This window comes from Manacus vitellinus, unplaced genomic scaffold (genome assembly GCF_001715985.3).
Source record: "Manacus vitellinus isolate BGI_N305 unplaced genomic scaffold, ASM171598v3 scaffold_7_pilon, whole genome shotgun sequence".
Lineage (NCBI taxonomy): Eukaryota > Metazoa > Chordata > Aves > Passeriformes > Pipridae > Manacus > Manacus vitellinus.
In genome coordinates this window covers 27,403,102-27,423,101 of record NW_021940813.1, presented here as the reverse complement: position 1 = coordinate 27,423,101, position 20,000 = coordinate 27,403,102, and the positions used below count along the sequence as shown (strand labels likewise).

General features: G+C 40.3%; 1 protein-coding gene across 1 annotated transcript in view; it reads right to left on the bottom strand.

Annotated features, from left to right (window-relative positions):
* The window catches only part of AFF3 (AF4/FMR2 family member 3), a 384,684-nt gene that overhangs the window by 270,537 nt on the left and 94,147 nt on the right, over positions 1–20,000 (bottom strand). The window contains exon 3 of the mRNA XM_029964773.1: positions 2,231–2,351. Coding sequence (XP_029820633.1) covers positions 2,231–2,351 — 121 coding nt within the window. The remainder of the gene's footprint in view (positions 1–2,230; positions 2,352–20,000) is intronic.

Below are 20,000 nucleotides of genomic sequence, written 5' to 3'. Positions count from 1 at the left end.
AGATTTAAGAGATTTCCAGTCTGCCTTTGATTTTCAGATATGGCCTTCTGAATGGCATATCCTTTGGCTTTAACTCATGTTTTTCAAGCTGTGCAGAGGAATACTGAATTTGATCAGAGCTTGCAGTGAATGTCTGCTATAATTTCATTCTCCTTTGGAAACACCCAAAAGCTGAACATCTTTAAATGCACTAAGAATGGGTTTCAGTTTTGCTTTTGCAGAAAGGTTTCCTCTTTTGCAGTTAGCCTCTCTCCACAATAAGATCAAAATGCCCAAGGCACAGCTCTGTCCCCCACACTGAAAGTTCAAAAATGCTTGGATGAGTTCAGACAGCCCAATGGTCCACTGCCAGTGTATACATTGCATTCGGAGAACGTCACTGATGAAGTTTTGATGTCTAATATTACCAGAATGACTGGTCGCCCCAAGCAACTGTGGCTGTCACACCAACAGAGCTGTGAGTTATACTGCTGTCCTGGGCTTTGCCTTTCGTCATGTTTCCTGGACAAAGTTAGCTGTAGGATGTATTTCTGCAGCACCTTCTTTACATGATTGTCCAAAAGAGGGACATAGTGTTTAAAGATAAGAAGCAAGGATGGAGCCATTATTCTGATCACCCTGTAGGATATCCACTCAGTATCCTCTCTGCTTCTAGAGTTGGTAATGATTTTTCAATCATTCCTATTAGAGTTGACAGAATTAAACTGTGGTTGCATAGAGGTGCCTTCAGACATCGTAACTCAGAAACTCTTGGTGTGTCCCTGACATATCACGCCTCTGTCGTGATAGTCAGTACACTAGCCCAGAGGTAATAATCAAAGTGCACAAAATATTCCAACTGTACCACTTTTATAAGTAATTTGAGCTTCAGTATTACCAACCTGAGGCACCACAGACAAAACAGTAGCGAGGACCCAGCAAAAGGCCCAGTCCTTTTTGTGAGTGGTCTATTCAACTGGACCTACCAAGTGGAAAATCATTAGGTCTTCACTGAAACAGAGCCCTCAAGAAATACCTAGTCACAGCTGACTTATGCTTTTCAGGCTCTCTTCCATGGATTAGCCCTTGACTGGTCTCACAGTAGACTTTTTCAAGTAGATCCTTGAGGAGTTCAAGACATTTGCCATGGTTTCTAAATGTCTTTGTAATGAATCTGAAATTTGGGCAGCTGGGTGTCAGCTTCAAGGCAGACAGAGCTGTGTTCCATCAAGGGACATGGTTTGAAAGTGGCAGATTTTTCTTTTTTATTAGGGACTAAATACAAAAAACAATCTGGAAGAAGAGCAAGCTAAAAGCTGACCCTGAAGCACGAGCAGAAAAATAGAAGCATGGAAGTCAAGTGCAGAAGCCAAGTGCCAGGTCCCAAATAGGTCTCGTGGAAAGAGGAACTAAAGCACCCAAAGCATCAAGGACAAGTGATGCTGCATGGAGGGAAAGACTTCACAATGTGGTGGTTGTAACAGTAACTTGGACACTACTGGAAAGGCACACCAGACAATACATGATGATGCTTTGATGCATGCTGTCAAAGTCATTGGTTTGACTGGGGAAGAGAAGCAGCCTCTGTGGGATACTGCTCTCTGGTCCTGTTCACAAGGGCTCTGTTTTCAGCCTTCTGAAAAGTGCAGAAGATCCTGCTTGACCCTTCTAACACAGAGTGAGAAAAGACAGTTGTGCCTCATCAAACTAATGTTACCACGAGAAGCAAAACAGGGAGCTGAGACTCCTAAGCTACTTCTGCCTTTGGTGAGGGCAAAACACATATAGTAGATAAATTTTCTTGGTAATGCTTATAGAAAAAAAAAGAAGCGAACAGCAACATATTTCACTACATTAACCCTGGCCACGGCATAATGCTTACTGTACTGCTTGACCTTCACCCACTATTCTTACACAATTGTTTTCTTCTGAGTGTTGCAGAAACAGGGCACCGTCACCTTCACCTCCTAGCTTTAATTCCATCTCAAATATTGTTAGGGTAATTCTAGTTTATTTTACTCTTGTTGCTGAATACTATAAGAAGTTCTATACATATGCATATATATATATATATATATATATATATATATACACACACACACATAAAATCCGATTCTCAATGAATCATGCATATTCTCTGGGAATTTGGTGGGGAGGGTACTGACACCTGGACAATGCCTTCTGCAGACTGCATTTTTAAACTGTGGAATAAATAAATTAAAAAAGAGTCACACAGCTGGGAAGCATCTACCTTGTATGGTTCACTGAAGAGGGAATAGCTTGTGTTAAATGTGCCATCCTCCTGCTGGGCCTCCTGATTTCTCCTTTCCCATTCTTTCCTTCGCAGCACATTTCTATCTGGCTCATAGACACTGCAACAAAAAAAAGGAGAAATAGTTTTTTAAGAGTTAAAAATTAGACGGCAACATATAAACCAGTGTGCACTTAAAAGTTAAAAACTTTTGCAGACAGATGGCAAAAATAAGCACCAACATGAATCGGATGAATGCCAGTTCAAGTAGGTTGGGGAGGCTCAGGTCTCTGGGAATGCTAGTGCTTTCTTTGCAGAGAATAGATAATTAAATTCTTACAGAAATATAAAAAAGAAATCACAGGGCAGGATCTAGTCTATACAGAACTTCTCTGCTTGAAATGTGATAAAGGAAATATCTAAGCAACTTTGACAAAGACTGAAAGTACTCTTAAGGCAGAGGGTAATTACAGCTATGAGTAAATAGAAATTATGAACATATTTCCACTTATGACATATCCTCTGAGTGTTGCATGCTCCTTTTTTCACATGGATGTGTTTCTGTAGTGATTCTTTCATTAACTAGCTCCCTAAAGAGCTGTTAAAACTATATGCTGTAGTGGTTTCCACAGTTAGGTTGCTTCTTCTGATCTCTGTTAATCAGCCAAGTCGTGAAACTACTACTAAAACAATTCCTCTCTCTGATGGATTTGACACTACCACAACTTCAGAACATGAATAAATGAATACTGGCATGACAGTGCATGTATGGCTGGTAGAGTGTAGCTGGAGAGAGAATAAAATCACTGCATTACACAAAAGAATTAATTTTTAGAAATTAACTACTTTGGCTCCAATACAGACATTCAGAATAATTTTTTTCTTTCACCTCCCCCCCCCCAGATTTCTAGTTTAATGCATGACAACATAAACCAGAGAAGCCACACAGGTTTACACATTTCAGTCTGTTATGTTTTATTCTCTTCACAGAGAAAACCAACGTGTCTAAGAAAGTTTATGTGTTATTTCAGGACAATGTGCCAAGTATGCTGATTGCCTGTTTTGCTTAGCTCAGCTAATGCTTTTCTTCTGGCACTGTAAATCTGTAAAGTAGGAATATGTATTAATGTCATGTAAGTGCACAACGTGTTAATAAGAAAAACATCGTCTTACTAACCAACTTCCCAGTTAGTAAAACATATGTTGCATTGGCTACCCACGTGATGCTACCTAGTATGCCTAAGGCAAGGCAGCCAAAAGGCCAACAGTGATCTGATTCTAATTCAAGACTTGAGGGAGCTGAAAATACATAGGATATGTTAGGCACTATTAGCGTTTAAAAACAATGCCTCAGCAGTCACCAAAGGAACACAAAATCTTGTGTTTGCTTGTTAATGCTGCTAACTCGAACTGGACTGCACAGTACCCTTCTGATGGGTCTGGGGGCAGATGCCAGGCTCCGAGCAGGGCTCTCAGACACAGGGGCTTATTGTAAAGCACAGGGTTTCAGGATAGCAGGTTGGAGACAGCATCTAAATACATATCTGTTTATTCCACTTACAGGTGGTTGAGGTTTTTTTGGGTTTTATACCATATTTTTCATGAGCAATACATGTTATTCGGGCCAACACATTCTCCTTGGAAAGCAGTGTATGAGGCAGTAATTGTAGGGGTGGAATTTTGGAAAATGCCTTCCTCCAGGAAGAAGGAGATAGTGAAGGCCTCCCCATTGGGCCCCTGTGCACGAGATCATCTGCTACACATGCTGCCAAGGCCAGAGGCAGAGCAGTTGTCATTGACTGCTATGGGAGTAAAGATCTTCAGTTACTACATCATGCCACTGAGTATACTCCCATCAGCTAAGTCAGTTAGCAACCGCCTCTGTGTCTAAAGCAGACTTTCTGCCACAATGAATAGCTGTTGTTAGGTTGGGTTTTTCTGGAGTTGCAGGGATCGGGTTATAACTTCATCCTCAGCTACATGACCCCATCTGGAATCTCTTCGCTCTTTGAGATGCTTTGCATTTGGACTTTAGCTTGCAATTAAATAGAGAATCGGCAGTTTCCCTGAGATTAAATATAATACTGGTCTCTACCCAATTTCTAAGAAGTAAGCAAGTGCAGCATTCTTCACTAGGTCTCATACAAATTTAAAAATGCACTGGTGTGATACTCCTGAAATGGAAGGACATTTTTATCCCTTTATTGGATGGAGACATACTTGATGAAGACGTACAAGTCACCAGGTCTCTGAACCCCCTTCTCAAATGAGCTCACTGCTGGCAATGCAATGCACAACCTGCAATAATTCAGAATGATTATGCAAATGGTAGAACTGTGTGACAATGCCTAACATGCCATCTATAAGCAGTAAGTTAGGAAGAGCTACAAGTTGAGAGTTGTGTTCCTTTGGTAATACCAGATGGCAAGATGTCTAGCATTTGTGAGGCTGTTCCTTATTTGCATGAACATTGTAGAAATCACATTTCCTTGAACGTATGTCACCAAATGTATTTATTTGTTTTGGTTCAAGGAGAATACTGCCAACTGCTATAATTGTCTTTATTGCAAACACTTCAGTTAATGGAAAACAGTTCTTTTTAATAGTTTTCGTCTCTATTTTTTTTAATTTGCAATTTAAAACAATCCCAAAGGTACATCTACTTGTTAATCGTTTACAGCATGTCATTTCCACAGCTCAGACATGAAGAACAAGCTTGTGAAAATCTCATGATTTTTTCTTCATGGGGGGATATGCACATATGTGAGTGATATCTACATATATATGTGTAATATCCATGCTTATACATCAGCTTACTGATGAAGAATTTTTTCTAGTATGGGCCAAAATGTTGAAGCAGTTTTGTAAGACTTGGAAACTAAAGAACATGCAAATACTCATCTCTCAGAAGTCACTGTCATTTATATTTGTTTCATACAGGTCAAATTCCAAAAGGGTGAATTTAAATAGTTTTTATATGGTATACCATTAGTTTTAAAATGCTGCATCTGTTTCAAATTCATGCTTAGAGGACACAAACCAAAGCACAGGAAACAAGTCAAATACTTGCAAAAGTTATATATGAATAAAGGTTGTATGATAGAAATTAAACTATCTCAGACTTGGCACACTGCTTTTTTTGATTTATCTCAACCCTAAGATCTGCCAAGGCACACACTGGATTTACCAATTAATTTGGTCTAAATACCAATGTCTCAGTCTCAAAGCACTTTCAGCACACCATCACCGCCACATGGTCACAGTTGTCGTACCTTCTCTGATTTTTCCAGGATACTTTGAGTAATTTCACTCTCAGATATTTGATAAATCAGAATTCCATGGATTTCCAAACTTCTCAGAGTACGTATGTCCAATAAGTTTTGATCTGTTGTGATGCCTTTTGGAAGATCACCTTGATGACTACCCACTCTTTGGCTGTGTGCAAGGTGAGCAGCCTGAAGAGAAGAGCCTAGGCATGCTGGTGCCTGATGGGAGAGTGGTAGTGACACAAGTCTCCCCACAGAAATACTCACAGCCTTCTTCACGCTACTCCTGACATCAGAAGGAACCATTTCCTTTAGTCCTTAATTAGAAATAGAGATGGCTCAGGGGACAGCCTAGGAGCAGAGCAATAATTTTACCTGAAAAACCTGCAGCTGGATTTAATCTCCTACAAAGTCCAAAGAGTTATGTTGCCTCAGGCTAGGCTGAAAGTAATCATATAAAAAGTCTAAAGTTTTAAATGTTGAAAAATCTCCTTTTCTTTCTTTCTTTCCTTTCTATTTTTTTTTAAAGCACACTATTTCTGACTCTATTTACCTCCCTCAGACATCACTTCTTGGAGCAGCTCAAATAAAAAGGTCTAATCTCCATAATGAACTGGGTGGAGACAGCGCACCAATGTATCCTACTGTCCTTCTGTTTTAGGGAATGCCCAAATTTGCATTCAGAGGAAGACATCCTTTCCCACAAATGAAAGCACTGCACCTTCACTGAGGAATTACACGCCTTTGCAGGCGTATGGTGTGTATTAACGATGCTGCCTGACCTTTTCAGAAACCACAAAATTGCTGCATCACTAAGGAGAGATTCAGGAAGGGTAGTGTTATTTTGTTACAAGATCACTATCCTTATAACAGCTGGCATCTTTGAGGCTGTTAAAGACATGGGTAGGTAAATTGAAACTGAGATTGCTGGTACTCCCCTTGCCTGGCATCAGTTTATTTTCTGGCTGTGGGGGGCTGTGACCCAGGCAGCCCTACCAGCATGACAGAGGATGGTGTTACCACATGTATATGCAGACCTGGCTGCAGTTTCTGAACTTATCATTTACAGCAACATGAAATCTCGCCTTTGCCTTTCCAGACCTTCCAATATAATTTTCCAGTCCAAAGATTTAGTTCATTATTTCTGAATTGTGAGTATTTTGCTATACCCACATACACACTCACCTTCCTTCTACCCCCCCCCCCCAAATATTGTGATATAAATTTAGCTGGTGTAGCTTGTTTATTTGCAGTTAATGTTTACCCAGGAGACTGATGTCCTTCACCCCAGCAGCTACCCATGGCACTTAGTATGTCTAGACTTCAGGTTCTGAAAGTTTTATTCTAATTACAAAAGCAGAGTTGATGCTTCACCATTCAACTATTTCTTAAACTGGCAAACCCACAGTTCCTGCGGGCTCCTGGCAGATCTTTGCTAGCGAAGACATGGTTCCCAGGACTGAGCCTCTCTACCGGATTTTATCAACCTCCCCATTTGTTCCTAAACTGACCCTTCTTCTTCTGTAATCACATTTAAAGGCTCCATCAAAATGCCATGAGACTACAACACTCACTCCCAGGGTCATGGGAACGACATCATCCCCAACCTGCCAGGTGCAGTCCCTGAATATCCCCCGGGACCGTACAGTGCTGATCTTGTTCCAAACAAACAAACAAAAATCCATCCCAGAAACACAACTCATACCATAAGTGACTAAAAGATATGTGCACTTCAAGAACAAACCAGACCTGTGAACAAGTTTTCTGCAAGGACACATACATCTTTGAAATTAAACTTTAGCACACAGTCATTTTTGAATTATGAACAAAGTTGGAACTGCTTCAAAGCCATGGAAAACAGGCAATATATCAAGAAAATAAATTTTAAAATGGTCCACTATTATTCTGAACATTTTTCCACAAATTTTAATCTGGCACACAAGTCAATATACTAAATTTCAGGCTGAAGTGAGGACATTTTCTTAAATATTTAATAGTCTAATTCTCCTCTGAATTACTACATTTATGCCAAAGTAGTTAAATAGAGAAAGTCAAAGGAAAACCTTACACAACACAATAAAAAAGCAGTCCAGCCCTGATTCAGGACAGTGATTTCAAAACTCAATTCAGAATGGAAAGTGGATTCTGAATTTAAATATACTATCATTCCTGTATCTCTGCCATATTTTAAAACTCGAAACAACTAACCAGCCTGACATCCTGTAAAGGCAACAGTCCCTGGCATTTTTAGAAAATAGTCTTAACTCTGATGATTTAATTACAACAGGGTTATATTGCTTGCTGAATTGCTGTGCTTAACATGAAAGTGTTAAAACATTTAATGCCTGTTTTCTCTTTCACTGTTCATGTCCAGGGTTTTTGCTGGCCAATTTCTTGGTACCGGTTCCATTTCCAGCTAAGTATAACTGATACCTGCTTGGAAATTTATTGATAGTGGGGGAGGGGAGCTTTGAGAGATGGCAACCTTACATTTTTGAGCATTAAATGTTTTTCCTAATCATATTTGAACTATTATTAAAATTATGACAAAGGGGCTGCCTTTGTCAAGTGGCATAATCAATGAAATACCTTCCTAAGTTTCAACTAGACTTCTTAGACTTTTTATCTAGCTTAAACAGTAGAAGTTAATTTGATGATTTTTACAGTATTTTTTCCCATTTACAAACAGGAATGCCATGGGATAAAGCAATTACTCTGATTTACTGTTTTCACTTTGATTGAACATAAAGATGTAGCAGGGTCTCAAAAAAGCAGTAACTTAACAAACTGTGCTCCAATCCACAGACAGATAAAGTACCTATTTTGCTATTTCAAAGAGTTTACCTCCAGGCAGCAGCACAGAGCAAACATCAATCAATGACATGTGTCTAAGATGAGATTGATGTTTACTCTCACAGCTTTTCATCTTACATCCAATAAATTATTTTTCCTTCACCAAAATGCCTGGTTAAATTTCATTTTTCACTTTGCAGTATCAGTTTTAAAACTTTACCTTCCAGCAATTTTAAAGCTAGGATTCATTGATGCTTCAGCTTTTACAGCCTGTTTATGATTTGTATTAGCCATGAAACACTACCGATCAAACATGAATACGATCAGGGGGAGCTGAGCTGGGGCGGCTGCTTGCACGGTGGCAGGTGCAGGCTGGAAGGTGTGAGATTGCTTTAATTATCTGCCTAGAAATTCCATGTCCAAAACGGGGAGCTATATTTTCAGGGGCAGATATATTACATCCACCAAATGAATGAATATATACATATCATATCTGCAAAATCAGCACTGTAGCGTTTGAGTCAGGTCTTCTGAGGGCTAACACTGGGCAACTGGAAGGAACCAAGGAAAGGCTGATTGTGGGTGCAGTTATTAACTTATAGGCACTCACACTGGACATTCAAAAAATGTATGAGTGCTTTGCATGCAACCTGACTGAATTTTAAATATATATTGAAATACTGAGAAAACCCGGGGCTGCAATTGAGACTGGGATCTACGTTGTTGACCCAGAGCATCATAACAGAGGATCCAGTCTAGTTCAACACTATTAAGAGCACCTCTTCCAGCCCTGCTACAGATAAAACATGCACATTTTCTTCCCTCTGTGAAGTTTTGCCCAATGAGAGAAATTGAGACATAATCCTAATTTATTTTTACTTTCAGGAAAAATAACTTTATCACATGATAAAAATCTACCAGTCCATACCTACAGGATACACAGATATCCAAACATATGCCATTCAGTATTAATATGTAATCCTATATTCAACACCTTACTATTGTCTAACACCAAAACTGCTAGCAAAAATGCCTAAGATGGATGAAGATCTAGTAACAACACTGTTACTAGAAACAAAACATTACTATTACTTTTAATGTTGTACTGCTCTAACAATACACTCTTCGAAAGTATATTCACAAGTGTAAAATTCACCGCTGTTAATCATCTTACACCTGGAATGACTGCTTCTTTTTCTTCAGAATCCAAAATTATATTTAAAATCTCTAGAAATTAAGTGGAGATTTTGGCTGCCAAGAAACAGATACTGGAGATATGACAAAGTATTCCTTTTGTATCCTCATCTCTATTTTCCAGGTGGAGATAAAAACGAAATCAAGACTGAAGAGCACAAACCTGACAGACCACAATGAAGCCCTTTTATTTTTGTTAATGTTACTTTTATGTCGTAACTAAAAAATACAACAGAATCACAGAATGGTTTGGACTGGAAGGGACCTTAAAGATCATCTAGTTCCAGCTCCCCTACCATGGGCAGGGAGACCTTCCACTAGACCAGGTTGCTCCAAGCCTCATCCAATCTGGCCTCGCACAATTCCAGAGATGGGGCATTCAAGCTTCCCTGAGTAACCTGTTCCACTCTCTTGTCACCCTCATAACAAAGAATTTCTTCCTTATATCTAATCTAAACCCACTCCCTTTTCAGTCTGAAGCCATTCCCCCTTGTCCTGTCACTACATGCCCTTGTACAAAGTCTCTCCCCAGCCCTCGTCAGTCCCCTTTAGGTACTGGAAGGTGCTGTAAGGTGTCCCTGGAGTGTCCTCTTTTCCAGGCTGAACAAATGTAACACTCTCATCCTGTCTTCATAGGAGAGGATGTAACACTCTCATCCTGTCTTCATAGGGTTCCAGCCCTATGATCATCTTCATGGCCCTCCTCTGGACTCAATCCAACAGGTCCACATCCTTCCTGTCCTGAGGACCCCAGAACTGGATGCGGTACTTCAGATGGGATCTCACCAGAGTGGAATAGAGAGGGGCAGAATCACCGCCCTTGACCTGGTGGTCACACTGCTTTTGATGCAGCCCAGGACACAGCTGGCTTTCTGGGCTGCAAGTGCACATTGTCAGGCCATGCTGAGCTTCTCATCAACCAACACCCCCAAGTCCTTCTCCTCAGGGCTTCTCTCAGCTGAGGGAATCAATGAGAAACCTTTTTTTTCTGTCTAACCTAACAATGCTGAATTCCCTGGGCTACTACACAAGGCTTTACCTAACTTGGTGATGTCTATATCTGATGCAGTTTCTTCTTACATTCCTTCCCTGCATGAGATGTCAGACACAACTCCCCACTTGTCTGTGTACCTCCAGAATGACTTTTGCTTTTCACTGCATCTTTATGCATGGGAAACCGTTCCAGTTACCATCTGACAAGCCTGTGTGGTTTTCTTCCTTGATAATACTTTTTTAGGCTCTTTACAGTCATAATTAGTAAAAAATTATAGCATTTTTTTTATTGCCCCATCTCGGTAGAGGATGTGCACACATATGCAAATTATTCATACAGTCTTGGTCAGACTGAGTGGTGCAATAAACTGAATTTACTCCTATCACTGTGTGATTTCTAGGGATGTTCTGAACTTTTAAAGTGTAATGAAAAAATTCTGGCCTTTTAAAAATCTATTTGACATTTTGCAGTAAGTGTTTAATACTTTATTTAAAATGTTTGTTGAGCTTCCTATTGATGTGTTTGCTGAAAACTAGTTTTCAGTTAATAAAGATTTTCAGTGCTAGTTTCACTAATAAAAAAATTAAAACTTTAAAAAAATTTAACCTAACAACACCTAATAAAAATTTAAAAAGTTTCCTGAAACCTAGCAAAATCTAAATGAATTAAAAAGTCTCCTAAAAATTGTGAAAAAATATGTTTTGCCTTTATGATATTTTTCTTTAAAAAAAGGCCTTTTTCAGAAAAGAAATGCCTCCTTGTACCCATTTTTTTTTCAAGCAATAAGTAGCCTATTCTTTCCAGGGGGCTCTGTACAGTGGTCCATCCACCCACAGCTAATTGCAGGACTGGTAAATACACCGAGGTATACGTCACATGGCACACACAAATTGAAAGCTTGCAACTGGTAGAAAAATGTTACCATGCAATTCACTCTGGTGCAATCTGATGTCTAACCTGAACCTCCCCTGGCACAGCTTGAGGGAGGTTCCTCTTGTCCTGTCGCTGGTTGCCTGGGAGAAGAGGCTGACCTCGACCTAGCTACAACCTCCCTTCAGGAAATTGTAGAGGTAAGTGATAAGGTCACCCTCCAGCCTCCCCTTCTCCACATTAAATAACCCCAGCTCACTGCTTCAAAGGACTTGTAGTCCAGACCCTTTATTAGCTCTGTTGCCCTTTTCTGAACAGGCTACAGCACCTCCATGTCTTTCTTGTAGGGAGGGGCATTCGAGGTGTGGCCTCACCAGTGCAGAGTACTGAGGAACAATCACTTCCCTAATCCTCCTGGCCATGCTATTGCTGATACAGGTCACGATGCCATTGGCCTTCTTGGCCACCTGGGCACACTGCTGGCTCATGTTCAGGGGCTGTCAACCAGCACCACCAGGTCCTTTACTGCTGGGCCGTATTCCAGCCACTCTGTCCCCAGCCTGTAGCACTGTGTAGGGTTGTTGTGACCTAAGTTCAGGACCCACCACTTCACCTTACTGAATCCCATGCAACTGGACTTGGCCAGCCTGTCCAGATGCCTCTGCAGAGCATTCCTGCTCTTTAACAGATCAGCACTCCCATGCAGCTTAGTGTCATCTGTGAACTGAGAGTGCACTCAATCCCCTCTTCCAGATCATTGAAGAAGATATTAAACAGAACTGGCCTCAGAACTGAGCCTGAGGGAACACCATAAATGATCAGCTGCCAACTGGATGTAGTTCTATTCACCACCAGTCTCTGCTGACTCCCTTCCTTACTTCACCAAGAACTGAAAACTCTATAATTTTATGGCCACTATGCCCAAGATGGCTTCTGACCAGCGCACCTCCCAGCAGCCCTTCTCTGTTCATGAACAGCAAGTCAGCAGTTCATAAACAGAGGGGCACCACCCCTGGTAGACTAACTTATCAGCTGTGTTGGGAATTTACCTTCCACACACTCCAGGAACCTCCTAGACTGCCTCCTCTCCACTATGTTCAGTTTCCAGCAGACATCCAGCACATTAAAGTCTCTCACAAAAACAAGAGCTAGCAATCGTGAAACATTAGCCAGCCTTTTATAGAAGCTTTCATCTGTCTCTTCATCCTCGTTGGTGGTCTGTAACAGACTCTTATCAGGATGTCTGCCTTGTTAACCTTCTCCCTGACTCTCATCCATAGGCATTCAACCTTATCATCGCTATTCTTGAGCTCTGTAGAGTCAAAACGCTCCTTACTGTACGAAGCCACCCCACCACCTCTCCTTCCTTGCCTATCCCCCCTGAAGAGCCTAGAACCATCCATGGCAGCACTCCAGTCATGCGAGTCATCCCATATCATTTCCACACTGGCAACTACATCATAGTTTCCCTGCTGCACAATGGCTTCCCGCTCCTCCTGTTTGCTACTTACACTTCATGCATTGGTATAGATGCGCTTCAGCTGGGCTATTGATTTCACCCCCAACACTGGCATGCCACCCTTAGGCTCACCTCTACTGAGCCTGGTTTTATGCCCTTCTCCCTTCAAACCTAGTTTAAATCATTAAGGCCAGCTCTAAGAGCACTTGGCCACTACACAGGCAACAGCAGTGTGTATTAGAAAACATTCCTGGCATAGAGGCAAAAGGAACAAAACTTCACAGGCTTCCATGGATGACAAAGATGAGTAGTTTTAAGTTGTTAAATTATTTTGGTGCTGCTAAGAATCCCTATGAAACACACAAGTGAAAGATACACAGAGATTCAGCACCGAAATGTTCAAGCTGTGAAAACTCTTGATTGTATTATGTTCTGATTTTAAATCAATATTCAAAATTATCTGATGTCCAAAGAGTACCAAAATACAGTCCTGAAGTACAGGACACAGAAGTGCAGCCTTACATAGTATTGTACTTTCATGGAAAGCCAAAGCACAGTATTTCATTATGAATGTGTCAGCTGTTAATAACCATCAAATCTATGACTCATGAAAATGTCTATACATGTTTTATTAACAAAGCAACATTTCCAATTTACTCTTACCATAATGGATAATGACTGAAGGTTCATCAAGGTTAATCAAGAAAATGATGTAAATTTTATATTGCATTATGTTTCACTTGGCTTAAAATGGATCTTCAGCAACAATCTTTTTTATGTGTTTAATCATGATTTACAGCATTATGGAAACTACGCAACAGCCCCATTGTGAAAAAAAGTTATTAACAAGTCAGTGCATAAGTCATCAGATTTTATGTATTCACAGAAAATCACTTCTTGGGATCTTCAGCAGACAGTCACTGAGTTTGCTTTCTGTAAAAATAGAATTGATATGTTTTGAGATGCCTTGTTTTAATTTATCTTTCCTTCAGATTTTATAGATAGATGGAGACCTTATTATACCATTTTATATATGGCAGAGAAACCATCACTACATACCCATAAGGTTGAACCGAGTTTTAAACAGATCTATGTTAGCATGTCCACATGATAAAAATAAATTTGGATGACGTCAATAATTGCACATGCAGATAAAGCAACCAAAGAAGTTAAACCCTATGTCAATCATAGAGATAAAAAAAAAATCAACCTCTGTAAATGCCCAAATAATAAATTTGCTAAAATCTGTACTTTTGTTCACATGAACACACAAATGCAGCTCACTATGAGAAGAAACTGTGACTGTTTTTAGCAATAACTTGCTTGTATCAATCTGTAAGCATAAAATCTAATTATGGGGAATTATGAAATTCCATCTTCATTTGGCTCAGTTGAAAACATTTCAATAGAAAATGGAATGAGAGATATATATTTACAAATTTACATATAAATATAAATATAAAAAACTTAATTCTAAATCTATCTGTCTAGTACCTATGTAGGCAGCTTGCTTTCACAGAACTAAAAGGATCAATGTATGAAATCTGGGTTCAAGAATCTAAGACAGTTGTGGCTTTTTATAACTGTAAGGTACAAACAATGAAAAAACTGCTTATATACAGGATGTTTCACTCTCCTTTCACAAGAAACTTGTAGTAGCCAAACATATTGCACTGTACCATAAAGCTAATTAACTTCTCTAAAAGTCACTGTATACATTTAAACTAGGCAAAATGCAAATTCCTTCCCAGTTCTTTATTGTGAAAATGAAGAATGTAAACTGAGGTCTACACTTGACCAGACAACAGTACCACTACATATCCTCGGAACCTGCACAAGAAGAGTGCACAGCACACAAACCATATGAGTTTTAGTATCTCATTCATTATATCCTGCTTGCTGTGTTGCAGCTCTGTCATATCTTGACATTTAGCCCCAAGGGATAAGCAACCAAGATTAGGAAGTTAGTCAAAACCAGTATACCATGCATAAGAGAATAATTTACGTCCATCATGGCTAGGCTTCGCAAACGAAGATTTGGGGAGGGCTCTACCCATGTTTGTCACAAGCACGCTGGTGGCTAAAGAGGCCAATACGAGACAGGCACGTCCGGTTGCCAAAGGCACAGCAGAAAGACTCCTTAGGTGGTATATTCTGCAGGGCACGGTTCTTTCTGCGTTGTCTTTTCTCCTCAAGAGTGATCCTGCGTGCTTTCTCAAAAGCATCAGCAGTGTTATAGATGGTGTGTCTCCAGACCTCCTGATTGGAGGCCACAGTAGACCAGTGATGAAGATCAATATGGCCAAGGCTGAGATGTTGTTTCAGGGAGTCCTTGAATCTTCTCTTCAGGGCTCCTCTCATGCGGCAGCCGGTGGCAAGTTCACCATAAAGCAGGATCTTAGGGATGCGGTGGTCCTTCATCCTGGAGACGTGCCCTGCCCAGCGCAGCTGTGTTTGCATTAACATGGCCTCAATACTTGTGACTGCTGCTTGTTCTAGAACAGGTGTATTGGTCACATAATCTGACCAGTGGATGTTTAGGATTGTACGGAGACAGCGTTGATGGAAGCGTTCTAGGAGTCGCAGGTGGTGGTGGTAGATGACCCATGATTCAGATCCATATGAGAGTAGACAGCACTATGGCTCTGTAAACACTGATCTTTGTACTTTTCTTCAGGTGTTTGTTTCGCCAAACTCTTTTATGAAGCTTTCTGAAAGCACTATATGCCTTTGCTAACCTGTTGTCTATCTCTCCATCAATCTTACCATCCGAGGAGATGAGGCTACCTAGGTAATTAAACTGCTGGACTGATTTGAGCTCTGATTGGCCAATGGTGATATGGGGATGATGGAAAACTTCCTGAGGTGCCGGTTGATAGAGAACTTCTGTCTTCTTTAATCTGACTTCCAGCCCAAAGAGCTCAGCAGCGTTTGCAAAGTAGGATGTTAAACACTGCAGAGCTGCTTCTGTGTGGGCAACAAGGGCGGCGTCATCAGCATAAAGAAGCTCCCGGACAAGAGGGTTTAAGGTCTTGGTGTGGGCCTTCAGTCGTCTTAGGTTGAATAGGCTTCCATCAGTACGGTATCGAATGTAGATACCGTCCTGATCATCGAGGTCTGCCGTGGCCCTTTGGAGCATCCTGCTGAAAAAGATTGTGAATAGGGTTGGTGCGAGAACGCGGCCTTGTTTCACACCATTAGTTATTAGAAAGGGCTCAGAAAGTGCATTGCCATATCTGACTTGGCCGTGTTGATCCTCATGGAGTGAGATGATCATTTTAAGGAACTTGGGGGGACAAAAATCTGCCATAGACCTTTTCTGCTCACAGTATCGAAAGCCTTGGTGAGGTCAACAAAGGTTACATAGAGATCTTTGTCCTGTTCCCTACACTTCTCTTGAAGTTGTCTGAGAACAAACACCATGTCTGTGGTACTCCTGTTGGCTCTGAAACCACATTGGCTTTCAGGTAGAATTCCTTCTGCTATAGCGGGTATCGCTGCCGGGGCCGGGAATTTATGTCCATATATGAATAAAAATGCGTACATGTTAAGATAACGAAAAAGTTAAAACTTTCATACCCTGTGACTGGTGTAATGCACATAAGCTTCTAACACATGCTAGTCCCAATTCATTTGCCCACAAAGACAACTGTATCATAACTCATGTGCACCTTCAGAGCTCCACAGAGAAGCACCCATGCGCTTCCCCCCTTAAGTGACACACAATGGGAAGTGAGGTATTTTATCTTCATTATAGAAAAAAACTCCACAACATTTCAAACACAGTTTTCAGTTTGTGCCTCCCTTGACACTGTGTTTCTGCTCAAGAAGAGTGATGGTGACATGGCCAGACCACAAACCCAAACCAAAATGTAACATGTCAGGAATACAAAACTCTAAAGGTAACGTAAGTGCAAAATAAGCTTCTGTGTTTTAACTTGCAGATACAGGGCAACTGTTCAAGTGCCTCACTTTCAAGTAGGTTAAAATGCCTTTAAATACTTCCAAATCTGAAGGAAATGACATAAAAATGACAAAAAAAGCCTCTCAGAAGCTTGAATAGTTGCAGTAGATACAGAAACCGCTCCATGTCCATGCAGGGATGATGCCAGAGAGGCAGATGCTGTCTCTTGGGGGGGGGATCAGCCTGGTTCCAGTCCAAAGCAGGGAAGTGAGTGACCTGATGAAGTTGGATACATCATTCCCTCTTCTCTCTAACAGCTGCCTCATCCTGACTACTTTTTCTTAGCAAATGCTAGCTTTAGTGAAAACAACAAAAGCAAGAAAGAGAGAAATTTTAACTTTTACTGTAAACTTATTTGGAGCCTGAGTTCATAAATGTATATTTGTATCACAATAAATTATAAGGATATTATTTACCTTTATAGTGTAAGGTGTAAAATTATTCAGTGTTTCATTTCGAAAGTGTTAAGAGGTATCTAAATTCTATATATTGTTATAAAAGCATGAGACAGTATCTAAATTCTATGTATTATTCTAAAAGCATGGGTTTGGGAGATGTACAATAACACATTTTTTTCCCCACCAAAAGCCAGCACATCTCTGCATGTCAGAGAGGTGATGTTCCTGCAGTGGGTTGTAACACAAGTGAACAGTGGCATTACTCCACCAGTGTTACTTTCTTGCAGGAACCTGGTGTAGCACTGAACAGAAAGGTGAAAGAGCTGCTTGCTGTCCCCTCCTAACCCTGCTGGATGGGCCCACTGTGAGAAAAAATGAGGGTGAGAGAGCATAAAACTAGACATCACCGGTGAACTTGGTTTTTACTTGAACCCAAACAAAGCATGGTAAAATTCACACTTGGTAACTGCAATATCCCAGTGCAAAAAATTAATAGAAGCTGTTATTAGCAAGAGAATATTTAGTTGCTAGCATGCCATGTTAAGCAGAAAACTGCTACTACATTTAGCCTTCCTTAGAATTTCCTAAGCAGCAATGTTGATACAGCTTCTCAGTGACAAAGGGAATGGCAGAGAATTACTTCCTTCTTGATTATGGAAAGCAAAAAACTTCAATAATAATACCCTTTTTTATTTTTTTAATACAACTGAAAGAAAATAAGCTCAGTGAATTTGTTCAGTTTTAAATTTGGGACTGTTTCTTGGAAAGCTGTGAAATAATTGTAATACCCATGTTCTATTTTGCTTTGAACCAAAACATTATCTCAGTAACTCAATGACAAAAGTTTGTCAAAGAGTTCTGAAATTTTTCAGTAATTCTAGACAACATTGTGCTGTTCCTGATGTGTTCCACTAAATTAAAAGGAAATTATTAGTTGGGCAGACATAAGTATCAAGCCGAAGATAATATTATTTAAAGCTAAGAAAACAAACTTCCTGTGCCATGTGCTCTAGGATAACTCTGAGCAGGGAGGTTGGACCAAATGACCAATCTGACCCATCCTGTGATTCTATGATTCATCCCCAAATGACCCGCAGCTGGGGACCAAGAAAATGCACACACACTGGCCTGGGGACCTCTGCTGTAGGAAAGAGGAGGTGTACCCCAGAAAAGAGGAAACAGATGGATAAAAGAGTGAGGTACGAAAAGGGACAAATTGAGTTTGTCTGGTTTAGAAAAGAGAAGACTGGGAGACACATGATAATGATCTTCCCACCTATAAAAACTTGTTGCAGAGCAGACAGTGATGAATTGTGTTCTCTGTCTGCTAGGTCATGCGACTTAATTTGCAGAAGAGGTGATTTAGATATGATTTCAGAAATGCTATCTAACTTAAAAAGGAGGGCTGCAAGAAGCTGGCTATCGACTCCACAGCCTCCATCATGGCTTCTTTATCTCAGAACAGGTTGATCAGTCCTCCCCCAACCCTATCCCCAGCAGCAGACAGTTACTGCTAAGTTTGTTCCTTCTCAGACAGGTTCAATACACAAAATAAACAAGAATGGAAAATCTTCCTTCCTGATGAGCAACAGTGCCTCCTCACATTATTATATATATCCTCCTTCATACATACCTGCCTGTTAGCACTTAATCAAAGCAGGACTTGTTCTTTGCAACAATCAAGACACTTCACTGGGAGGAACAGTGCAGCTGCTCCACAACCTTAAGGGACCCATGTGTGCCATAAAGGTTATATTCTCACCTGTTAGGCTGGCCTAGGTGCTCTTCTCCTGACTTAGAGCTGAGGGGTGGAAGGAAGGTTCTATGCAGCCCAGTACTGGAATAATTTTTATTTGGAATAATTTACGATATATTTTTTTTTAATATAGGGGTTAAAGGACAGAGATATTTTCCTTTCTTCAGTCACTGAATTCAGAAACTGATCTGCAAGATGTGAGAGCAGGAACATCTTTTCCAGCACCTCCAAATCAACCATGCTTAGCTGCTAGAGACATGCAAGGCAGACAAAAGGAGACAGGCAAAACCCATGATTTTCTAAAATATCTTGCACTGGTGGCCAAGAACTTAAAACGATCTCTGACACTAAAAATTCCAGAAGGTCCTACTCGTGGCAGCTTATGTTTGCTATCAGAAGTTTACTTTTGATCCTTCAAACTCTTGTGGGGCACAAGGGATCTGAATCCTCTTTTATAACAACAGGAAAGGCAAGGGGTGAGCAAGATCACTTAGTGACCAAATGTCACAACTGTTACCATCCCTTGTTGATAGGCAAGCTGAAAAAAATTATAACTCCCCCTTACCCTCACCAGAACATGTTTTTTACTCTTATGAGCTTTGGAAAAAAAATCAAAAAAAGAAGAAAACAAATAGTCTGTATGGTGCAGATATATTATACTCGATTTTGGGATCTGATTAAGTATTTTCTGTAATGTGAAAATTATGGCATCTTCTGTCACAAATTATGGTAAAGCCTTTTTTTTTAACTTATCCGGATACTTTTTTCTTACCTACATGGCATTCTATTATGTCCATCATAAAAAGAAAATCCTGTTGGCCATATTTAGTTGTAGAGACAAACGAATGCTAAGCACTTAGCAGTATGTTACATTTTTTTTGAAGATGCACTTGGGGGAATTAAAGTATTTTATTGCTCAATAGATATTTTTCTGTTTGTAGTTGCATTTCTCCAAACTTGGACGATTTGAAATGTTTTATTTCTGAACACTGACTGGGGTGATGTCGTTAAGTATTCAAACAATTCCTGCACATCACTTACAAAAAAATGCCTTTGGGTAAATATCTTTGCTCTCT